The 11,499-nt window shown below is 39.4% G+C and overlaps 1 protein-coding gene across 1 annotated transcript in view; it reads left to right on the top strand.

Moving 5' to 3' along the window:
- TMEM39A (transmembrane protein 39A) overlaps positions 1-10,582 on the top strand; it is a 43,590-nt gene extending 33,008 nt beyond the window's left edge. Inside the window, exons 5-8 of the mRNA XM_007943865.2 lie at positions 3,642-3,990; positions 4,741-4,928; positions 7,064-7,184; positions 10,349-10,582. Coding sequence (XP_007942056.1) covers positions 3,642-3,990; positions 4,741-4,928; positions 7,064-7,184; positions 10,349-10,582 — 892 coding nt within the window. The remainder of the gene's footprint in view (positions 1-3,641; positions 3,991-4,740; positions 4,929-7,063; positions 7,185-10,348) is intronic.
- The last annotated feature ends 917 nt before the right edge of the window (positions 10,583-11,499 follow it).

Genomic DNA, 11,499 nt, shown 5'->3' with positions numbered 1-11,499 from the left:
CTACTTCCATAGTGATACTGCCTCGGAAACCCAAGGAGGGGTTGCTATGAGTCGGGGCCGACTCGACGGCATATAACAACAACAACAACAATGGGCAGGATGTCGATCTTTATGCGTTCCATTTCACTTTTGACAACTTTCAATTTTCCTATGCTCATACATCCATGTTCCGATTTTTAATGACCGTTTGCAGCTGTTTCTTCTCATTTGAATCATGCCACATCAGCAAATGGAGGTCCCGAAAGCTTTACTCCATCCACATCATTAAGGTTGGCTGTACTCTGAGGAGGCACCTCTTTCTCAGTTGTATTTGGAGTGCCTTCCAACCTGAGGGGCTCATCTTCCGGCACTATATTAGACAGTGTTTCAGGACCATTCATAAAGTTTTCCAGTAATATATCAGAGTGTTTCACTGCTGTCCATAAGGTTTTCACTGGCTAGTTCTTTGAGAACTTTGGCCCCTTGCTTCTTCTGAGTCTGTCTCAGTCTTGAAACTCTGCTGAAACTTGTCCACCATGGGTACCCCTGCCTGGTATTTGAAATACTGGTGGCATAGCCTCCAGCCTCACAGCAACACGTGAGCCACCACAGTATGACAAACTGACAGGTTGTAGAACCATATTACTACCCCTCTTTAAAGTCTTCTAAGGATTTCTAAGCATCATTTTCTTTACCTTACAAAGCCCTTTGTGATCTAAGCCATTGATACTACCATCCCATTTTCTCTCGTTCTACCCTATATTGGTTATCTGTTGCCACAGAATGATTTCGTGAACAACCACAAAGCCATAGGAGCATGCCACAATATGTATTTACTGTTTTTGTGTCTGTCATCTGGAAGTCAAGAAGCTCTTCAGATCTTCGTCAAGAAGCTCTTCACATCTCAGCTGCGCCCAGTCATAAATTGGGGATCAAATAACTGTCAGTTTAGGCACCTCAGCTCTGCTCCATGTTTTCTCATCTTCCAGTAGGCTAGCTTAGACATGTTCATATGAAAATGGCAGAGCAACAAGAGGGCAAACTCCAATGTGCAAACCTGTTTTGAGCTTTTGATTGCAGCATGTCTGCTGACATCCTTTTGGCCAAAACAAAGTTAAATGGCTTGAGCGCAATACTGGAGGAGCACTGCAGTCTGCATCTCACGTGGCATGAGGGCTCTGTAGTTACATGGCAAAGGGTGAGAATCCAAAGAGAGGCAGAGAATTGGGCCTGTTTCTGCCATCTGCCACCCTCCCCAACCCCTTAGCCCCATCCCTATACATGCAGTTTGTTCCTTAGCAGTATTGAACTTGCAACCTTGTCTGGCCTTCACAGTTTGGCACATTTGAGTCCTTCTGCCTGAAACTTCTCCCCATACTCTATACCATCCTGCCCTCTGAGGGATGTTTACAGTGGATCTCTGAGCTGCTGCTAACCGTCTTTTTAGTAACAAGCTCATCCTTTCTCCCTCTATAGAAAACTATGAACTAGTGTCTTGTGTTAATTTTATTATAAAATATGTAACTAATAAGATTTTTTTTTAATTTGCTATTTTTATTTTTATTGTGATTTGGTGGAAGTTTACAGAGCAAACTCATTTTTTCTGTACAGCAGTTTATACCCATTTTCTTTCATGACATTGACTGCAATCCCCCCCCCAAAGTAGCAACTTTGTTCCCACTTTCTCCCTGTGGTTATTTCTTCCCTACATCCTTCTTTTCCATGAATTCTTGCACCTCAAGCTGTCTCTCTGTACAAATACTGCCCTTTTGATCTCCCATGATTCATTGTGCTAAGGAGTGTATCTGCTTGGTGTAAATGTTCACCCTATATGCCTGTCAGGGAGCTCTGGTGGTGTAGTATCTAAGACATTTGACTGCTAACCAGAAGGCTGGCAGTTCAAACCCACCAGCCATCCCTTAGAAGGAAGACTAGGCAGTCTACTTCCACAGAGATACCATCATGGAAACCCAAGGAGGGGTTGCTATGAGTCGAGACTGTAGCTAGTTCTTACAGTTTCAGGGTTATATAGGCTGAGGTTCGTGTGGTCCTCTAGTCCCTTGGACTAATTGTTTCCATGCATCTATGTTTTTTTTTTTTTCATTCTCCTTTGCTCCAGAGAAGGAGACACCAATTGTTGCAACTAGTAAGCTTTTAAGACCCCAGTTGCTAGTCACCAAAGTAGGATGTAGAACAGTGTTTTTGTGTAGTATGTTATGCTAGTTGAGCTTGATGTCCCCTGTGACCATGGTTCCAAGCCCACAGGTCCAACAACTTGTTCCCTCAGGGTAGTTGGCTGTGGCCAAGAAGTTATCATATCTTTGCCCTCTTAGTTCTATTTATATGGACATTCGTACAGCATTTACAAATACGTATGTAGAAATATCATTTGCCAACCTTATATATGATCATGGGTATAATCCCTCTTGCCTAGATATGCCTGGTTGTTCAGCCTAGACATTTGTCCACGCATAGATTGTTTGTTATTTGCTATTTTTATATCTGAATTTATGTCAGTGATATAACCATTTTATTTATAATACACGGGCAACAATGTTGAAGTTCCTTAGTGAGAACTTGGGGAAATATTTTAAAATATTTTATGACACCAAAGATTGGAGTAAGTATAAAAAGTTATCAAAAATCTCAAAAATAGTCCTTTAACCAAATAATTTTACTTTTACTAATTTATTCATTCTACTTCTTGAATTTTTTTTTTTTTACTAAATACATCAAATATTTATTGAGTACCTAATAGGTTCCGGCCAATATTCGAGGGGCCAAGGATATAGCAGTGATTTCAGCAGACTAAAATCTCTGCCTTGTAGAACTTAAATTGTAGTGGGAGGAAAGAGACAAAAACTAAACTAAAAAAATGAAAACAAACTAAATGAAATATTTGGGGTGACAAGTTCTGTGGAGAAAAATAACCAGGAAAAGGTGACTAGGAGTGTCAGTAGGGGTGGACCATGCAATGATGTAGTGAGGAGGTGGGGAGCCACTCGCTAAGAAGTAGGGTAAGCAATGTGGGGAAGAGGGGAGCCCTCCCCTAAGGAGGGACATTTAAGGTGAGAGGCAAACCATGTAAAAATTAACGGACATACACAAGGAAAATGCTTATATTGTTCCTTTTAGTAGTGCAAAATAAGGAACAACCTAAGCATCCAAAAAGAGCAGAATGGCTAAATTATGCTGTATCTATATGAGAATATTATAGCATCTTTAAAAATTATCACAGAAAAATATTTAGTGACATAAGAAAATGGGTATATACATATACATATATATGTACATATAATTAAAACAGCAGGATACAGTTTATACTGTATGAGGCCAAACACGTAAAAGAGAAAAAGTGTACTATCTATTTTTATATATTAGAAAATGTACCTAATTATAAAAGTTTTAAAAATTATTATTTATAGGTGATTTATATTTTGTCATTGTGATTTTCTGTAGTTTCTTATTCTGCATTGAATGTGTTTTGTTTTTGTAGAAAGAAATTAGTTAAAAGAGATTCCCAAATAATGTATTTACTGTCAGCAAAGGCCTCCTTGAGTTAGGTTCACGGTGGTGATCATGATTATTTTATTGACATAGTTATAAGATTTTGTAGAAGGCAGCATCTGTGGTCTCATTTTTGTTTTCACCTTCTTCTACAGGTTTGGTGTTTATGTTCCTCTTTGCTGTTTCCACCAAGATAGTAGAGCTCATCTTCTTCTCACAGACTATAACTATGTGGTTCAGCACCAGGCAGTAGAGGAAAGTGCCTCAACTGTGGGTGGCTTGGCCAAATCCAAAGACTTCCTCTCCTTATTGCTGGAGTCTCTAAAAGAACAGTTTAATAATGCCACACCCATCCCCACCCACAGCTGCCCCCTATCTCCTGACCTCATTCGCAATGAAGTAGAATGTCTGAAAGCAGATTTCAACCACAGAATCAAGGAAGTTCTCTTCAACTCCCTCTTCAGTGCCTACTATGTTGCATTTCTGCCTCTGTGTTTTGTGAAGGTAAGTGGTTATCTTGCTTTTTTGTACTTCCTGGATTTGTGTGTGAATTACATCAACTGGGTATTTCTTATTTAATCCCCCTTTTCTCTGTCTCCCCTTTGGCAGCCTGGATGGTGGAGTTCGGCTGCATCTGGAATGCACTAATACCGCTCCTGGTTGGCGGATAGGTATTTCCATATATGTGATGCACCCGTGATGGTTCCCTCTTATTATTATTATTATTTTTAAGTTACTTGTTAACACCCGGGGAGAATAAAAATTGTACTTAAAATAGAATCAGTATGTAGCTTAAGAAGACCAAGGTTTCGACAAAATTCAGCCTGTTGTAGTTGGTCTTAACATGGTTCTCAGGAGTTTCCTTGAATTTAATCTAACCTTCAGTTTACTTCAGTAGAAAAGAAAAATGGTTCTGGATGTCATTTGTGCCCCAAATCTTTTGGAACATTGTAGTGTCATTCCTTCACCCATTGAGAAGCACTTCTGCAGCTGGAGTGGTCGTTCACAGAGCACTCACTTCTTCTAGGAAGGAAGCACTTAAAATATAATTGCCTCTCCCTCCCGGTCCTAACTCATACAGCCAGAAAGTCAGGTTGAAGGATTTTGGAGGACTCTACTCTTGAACTTTCTGCACGGACAGCAGGACAACCAATGCATGTGTGACTCAGTGTGGCATTTGTCTACATGCACCCATCCTTGCCGCCTCTGTTCACTGGTGCATGGATCATTTCTTTCTCTTCTGATCTCTTCCAGAGTACCCAGTACTATGACATGCGCTGGTCATGTGAGCACCTCATTATGGTGTGGATCAATGCTTTTGTCATGCTCACTACACAGCTGTTGCCATCCAAATACTGTGATTTGCTACATAAATCAGCAGCTCACCTGGGCAAGTGGCAGAAGCTGGAACATGGGTCCTACAGCAATGCTCCCCAGCACATGTGAGTAGGCTAGACGATAAAACCATGTAACACTTTTCTAAATGCTGCTGATCATGTTTATTTGCTTTGTATGTCATTCTTGACCTTGGCCTTGAACATTTAATTTTTAGTTTATATCCACATGGATGCTTGTCATCACTCTAAACTGTACACAGGAGATATTAACTCATTTCTACCACCATCCCCAACCCTTCCTTAAATCCCTCTTACTTTTCAGCTGCCACTCTAAAGTGTTTAATATGTTTCCCAAGCTATAATCTTGGAGTTTTTTTCAGTTCTAACTCTGCTTAAATTCAGAGTCATGATACATTTTTAGTTTTTTTAAAGAACTTTAAAATTCATCTTTTCATCTCACCACCATGGCTAAATAGTTGCTAGCTAATCATTCCACCCTTGGGCAGCCGGAATTTGCTTTGCTTGTCTTGTCTTTCTAATCAGTGCAGATTTGTTACAGTAATTTTCCTTGCCTGCGCTTTTTACTGTTTTCTCTTTTCTTGTTGAACTGTCTACTGAATGTTTTCCCTGCTTTTCCCGTATTTAAGTAAAAACTGTCCCTGACTGTGAGTTCTTCTAAATAGTCCTCTCATCGTGTCCTTCATCAGCCATTTCTCTGCATGATCCCCATGATCCCACACATAGAACCCTTTTGTTTCTTCTCTCATGTCTGAGCCCTTCATCATACCTTTTTCTCAGACCAGGGCCATTTTCGTCTTCCTCTTTTTATAATTTGAACATTTCACAAATTTCATCACCTAGAAGTTCTTTCCTAATTAAGTGGGACAGATTGAGGTGATCTTCCCTTACCCTCTCCCCCTCAGAGTTCTCCCTTCAATTATCTGCCTTGATGTCTGATACAGATTAGCACAGGCCTTCAAACCCAGGAACTGAAAGAGATTGGGCCAGGCTGAAAAGAAACCCGACTGTGGGCAAAGGACAGATTTCAATAAAAATTGAAAATACAATCCACAGTACTAGTACTGTACATCTTCAGGCTCCTGATGGCACATGGCCATGAGGTGTATCTTCACTTTAATTCTGGTAAGTGTGAGCAAGGCCGGTGGAACACTTTCTGAACTGGGAAAGCTATAGGGTGCTAGAATTTTACTTTTTTTTTTTTAACATATCTAAAATGCTGCCCCAGTTCTTACCTTAGGAAACTAACTTTTCCAAAATCAAGAAGAGGTGAATTAACTTAAATTTTTAAAAAACCTTAACCTGAAATCCCATCCCAACTCCATTACATTGGTTCTGGAAAGAATGAAGCTGCTTCTTCCCTAACTTTTCCCTAGAGAAACCTCTGTGAAAATAAACCAAGAAAGTAGTAAAAAGAAGAGTCTGTGTCATTACCTTGTGTGTCTCTGTGTTCTACTATATTAACCAAAAAAACAAACTCATTATGGTCGAGTCCATTCTGACTCCTGGTGACCCTATAGGACACAGTAGAACTGCCCCATAAGGTTTCCAAGACTGTAAATCTTTACAGAAGCAGACAACCACATCTTTCTCCCGTGGGACGGCTGGTGGGTTCGAACCACCGACCTTTTGGGTTGCAGCTGAGCACTTTAACCACTGTGCCACCATGACTCCTACTGTTTAGCTTCTTGCATATACAAGGTATTTGAAATATTTGATAAATAAATAAACTGATTTTCTCTGGCTTTTTGGGATGTAATTCCTCCAGTAAATGTCATGGTAGTTTGACAATATGTTAATTCCTCCACAATTCTTACTGCCATCACCTTTCTTTTCTTGTTTGTTCCCTATCTAGCTTTTGCACCAGTAGACTCTGCTCACTTGGGATTGAGATGACAGTCCACCTACTTACACTCTATTTTCTGGCTCATAGATGCCTTATTTATACCTTTATTTCTGCTCATTCTTCTAAACATTTTAATTAGGTCCTTTGACATTAATTAACTATATTACTTTGCAACTTCTCTCTACTGTATAGTATTGAAGCTATAATAACAAATCCATTCTGTCTCCTTTCACTTTGACCATGGAATTAGTGTGTTTTCAGACTTCAGGCAGATGAAGCCTTGAAAACTTGCTCCATAGAAATATAACTGACCTTGCCAGACAGTATCTTATCTAAAACTGCCAACATGCTAACACTGCATTTCTTTCTTCTTTAGTTGGTCAGAAAATACAATATGGCCTCAAGGGGTGCTGGTGCGACACAGCCGATGTTTATACAGAGCCATGGGGCCTTACAACGTGGCAGTACCTTCAGACGTATCCCATGCCCGCTTTTATGCAAGTACCACTTATTTATTTTCAAATGTAAGCTTAGGGGTAAGTGTTAGGAGGTCACTGCAGTATTTTGGCTACTATTACAAGCCCTGGTTTCCTTCTCTATAAAATAGGTATTGTGAGGATAGGAAATATGTATAAGCACTTAGCACAGTATATAGCACATATTAGGAAATTTATGCATGGTAAGTTTTACTACTGCTATAACAATAGTAGGAGCTCTAGTAGCATAGTGCCTAAGGCACTTGACTGCTAACCAGAAGGCTGGCGGTTCAAACCCACCAGCCACTCCTCAGAAGGAATTTGGGGCAATCTACTTCTGCAGTGATATACTACCTTGGCAACCCAAGGAGGGTTGCTATGAGTCAGGGCCGATTTGACGGCACATAACAACAACAACAGTAACAATAGTCCTTGCCATTTGGAAATGACTTTTGAAAGGTAGATCATATGCTGTTATTCCAGCTTCAAAGTGTGACTGACTTCTCTAGTTATGTTGGAATTTGTTGAGTCCATTATTACTTGAAACAAGTAGGCAATTATTTAAACTTTCCTTTTCATCTTAGAATTTTTATTTGTAATGTTTTGTTTTAGTGGTATCTTTATGATACAGTGAATTTGTATATCCTTAAGTGATATTTAATATAGTAATTATGATAGCCTTATGTTTTTAGATTTGTCATATGCATTCTCTCCTTAAAGGAGCTGTGGTAGCGTAGTGCCTAACACTCCTGACTGCTAACCAGAAGGCTGTCAGTTCAAACCCACCAGCCACTCCTTGGAAGGACGATTGGGCGATCTACTTCTGTAGAGATACTGCCTTGGAAACCCAAGAGGGGTTGCTATGAGTCACAACCAACTCCTTGATTTATCATTTGGAGCTCAGACAGATGCTGTGATCTGTGACCTTTTCCTGGATCGAAAGGGAAAAAAATCCTAAAAGTTAAAAAGGAAAATAGCAGCAACACCCACTAAACCCAGCCTCTGTCCCATTTGAATTTACAGATTGGGTTCTGTTCTATTTGACCTTTTAGTTTTCTAGAAATTCTAGCACTAGGAGGCAGAAGTATCTACTTACAGGGGACAATAACCAATGGGGGTGTGGAAAAGGATGTTTGTGGCGGGGACTGTTCTTAGTAAAGGAGCCTGTCATGCAGTGTGTTGCCTTTAGATGGAGGTCATTTTCTGAAGAAGAATTGGGGATCTTTCACTGAGATATTAAAGTATTCCTCTTTCTTTCTCCTTTTCCTTTCTCACTTCTTTCCTTTCTTTCTTCTTCCCCTTCTTCCCACTTCCCCTTCCAGTATACCTAAAATGCTATTGCATTTACTTGTGAGAGTACATGGACTTTTGCTCCTGTGCAAGTTTGTTACTAGGGGACCTTTCAGTTAACTACTGGGGAACTTGTATCAGGTCAGGCTGCTTTGTAAATACCATGGTGGGGGGAGGGTGTGAGTTGAGAAGAAAATGGGAAGAGTGAAAGGTCCTTGAATGAGGAAAACTGTAGCATCTCCTTCTAGACTCCTATGGCATTGCCTTAAGAAGAGGAGTGGACTGAGCCACAGTTGACTACATTTGATTACTACATAGAATATTTAATTCAGCCTGCTGAATTCCATAGGCCATTAATGACCTGTCGGCCATTGCTGTTACTTTGAAACTTACAGTAGCCACCTATTTCATGACTGTATTACTTTCAAATTAAGTATTTCCCTTGCTAACTTTGGATAGCTGAAGAATCAGGTGGATGGATTAGGCAAGTAAACGTATTACTGATTTTGTATGACCAAGTACATAAATTAGTGCTTTTCATAATGTGTTCCTTGGGTCACCTGTGTACAGATCACCTAGCCCAGTCTTTGGAAACCGTGATTCTGACTCTCTGTCTGAGACTCCTGACTCAGAATCTCTGGAGAATTCCAGGAGTTTGCAGCATTTGCAAATTTGGAGGTGATTCTTAGGCATACTGAAGTTTGAGAACACTCATTTAAAATGTGCCTATTACTTATAGATATAAGTAATAAAGACCTGTCTTCACCTTTTAGAACATAGTTCAGATCTTGCCATAGAATTGTCTTCCTGAATTATTTTAGAACATTAGTTCTCAGCCTGTTGTATAGTGGATATTGTGTAATAAAACTCAGGTTCAACCTTTTCCTCCTCCTGAAGGACTCTGGGAACCTACACAAGTTTCAGAGCTGTCACGATTATTTAGCTTCATTATTAGATTTTAGACCTGTGGCCTAATCTCCACTTCAGTTAGTTGTTTTATTTCTGATATACTACTACCATTATAGTCTGTCTTTATCTAAATTTAGGACTAGCCTGGTTAGGCTGAACTATTATTAATGTTCCTTTGCAGTTATCTATATCCTTCAATTCCTAATAACTTTTTTATTAGTAAACCAGGAGTTAGCCCCTTTAGAGTGAAGAATTTGGTGAGAGTAAAAATGGATAATCCTTGTTTTGACCCTAATTCTGATTCATTTTTCCTTCCTTCCTCATTATCCTGTCTTTGTGCACCTGACTTCTCAATATCTAGGGGGAGAAAAGAGTGTATGTTGTAGAGGATGTGAGTCAGTGACCATGGTGGGTAAACAGAAGAAAAGGGAAAACAATGAAGAAATTATTGTACTAATATTGCAACTTGAGGTGCCCCTCCCCCATACTATCTAATGTGGGCGTTTATATCTGCTACCTGTTTTTGTACAACCCACAGCTAAGAGTGGATTTTACACTTTTAAGTGGTTATGTAAGTACCTTGATAATATCTTCAGTTTTTACCTCTTGGCCTGCAAAACCTAAAATATTTCCTGTCTTGCCTTTTATTAGACTCCTGTCTCAGACAGTTTAAGGTACTTTGTTTTCTCGAGTATAAGACATAATCTAAAACAAAAAAATATTTTTGTAGTTAGTGTTCTTTTGTGCTTAGTGGCTTTCCATATCTCAAGGGTATTGAAATAAGGTTATTTCATTATTCCTTGAGCAAAGAGGAAAGGTTTGCGTTTCTTTAGCAAGAAAAATAGCCTGATATCCCATAAGCTGAACTCTATGTTATTGCATATTGCAACCTGGACATATGAAATTAGTTTTTGAGAAGTAACTGTGAAAATATGTAGTCTTTACTCTTCTGGGAAATAACGTTTTGCTTTTTAACTTCCTTACAGTTTCTATTTCATCGTCCATTAAGGCTGTTAAATCTGCTTATCCTTATTGAGGGCAGTGTCGTCTTCTACCAGCTCTATTCCTTGCTGCGGTCGGAGAAGTGGAACCACACGCTTTCCATGGCTCTGATCCTCTTCTGCAACTACTATGTTTTATTTAAGCTTCTCCGGGACAGAATAGTATTAGGCAGGGCATATTCCTACCCACTCAACAGTTATGAACTCAAGGCAAATTAAGCTGCCACTCAACAATGAGGGAGAACTCAGATAAAAATATTTTCATACGTTCTATTTTTTTCTTGCGATTTTTATAAATATTTAAGATATTTTATATTTTGTATACTATTATGTTTTGAAAGGTGGGAAGGGTAAGGGATATTAAATGTATCCATAAACAAGGTGATGTGATCTTTCATGTGTTAGTATATTTGAATAATACACATATGAGAGGTATGCCTCTTCAGTAAAGAGATTGATTTGTTTTATGGCTCTAGAATAACTCATTTTATGGATACTTCTCACATATTGTTTGGCACGGTACCTTTGGTATGTCTGCTTTCTTTCTAGTCCTCATCATCTTTAGTTCTTAGCTGGCTTTATTGCAACAGAAAGGGACATCAGTGGAGCTGCCTGTCTGCATCCATTTTCTCTCTCTTTGGTTGGCTAACATTGTTGGAATACCTGGGGAAAAGAGTGGATTCAAGTCCTAGATGGGGTTCTCCTGGTTGCCTCCTGAGAGGAAGCATTTCTGAAATAGGGACTCAGTTGGTCTATTTTAACTTATGACATAAATTCACATTAAATAAGCTACTGTCTTGAGGCTCAGGGTATTGATGTCACTTGCCCTATTTTTTCATCCAAAGATTTTCCTTTTATGGGTAGCCATTTCAAATAATGCTTTTCAAGATAGTGTTTAGAGTTTCACATTCATGAGTGAGCTGGTGTTTTGTCTGAGTCATTGGAAGATGAGTATCATTGCCATGTGGGCAGGTTGAAGATACCACATGGCTAGAAGAATGGGTGAATCCTCAGCTAAACATTCGTCCATTCAGTCTAGCAGCAGCCCACCTACCAAGGGCATTGTATTTGGAGATAAGAGGGGAAGTGAAATAATAATAGGTTACCTCTTCGTCCTCAGAGAATTTGACATTTTT

This window comes from Orycteropus afer, unplaced genomic scaffold, assembly GCF_000298275.1.
Source record: "Orycteropus afer afer isolate SDZICR_OR568_19922 unplaced genomic scaffold, OryAfe1.0 scaffold00114, whole genome shotgun sequence".
NCBI classification, from domain to species: Eukaryota; Metazoa; Chordata; class Mammalia; order Tubulidentata; family Orycteropodidae; genus Orycteropus; species Orycteropus afer.
The sequence above is the reverse complement of the archived record's forward strand: the minus strand, read 5'-3'. Positions and strand labels throughout refer to the sequence as shown.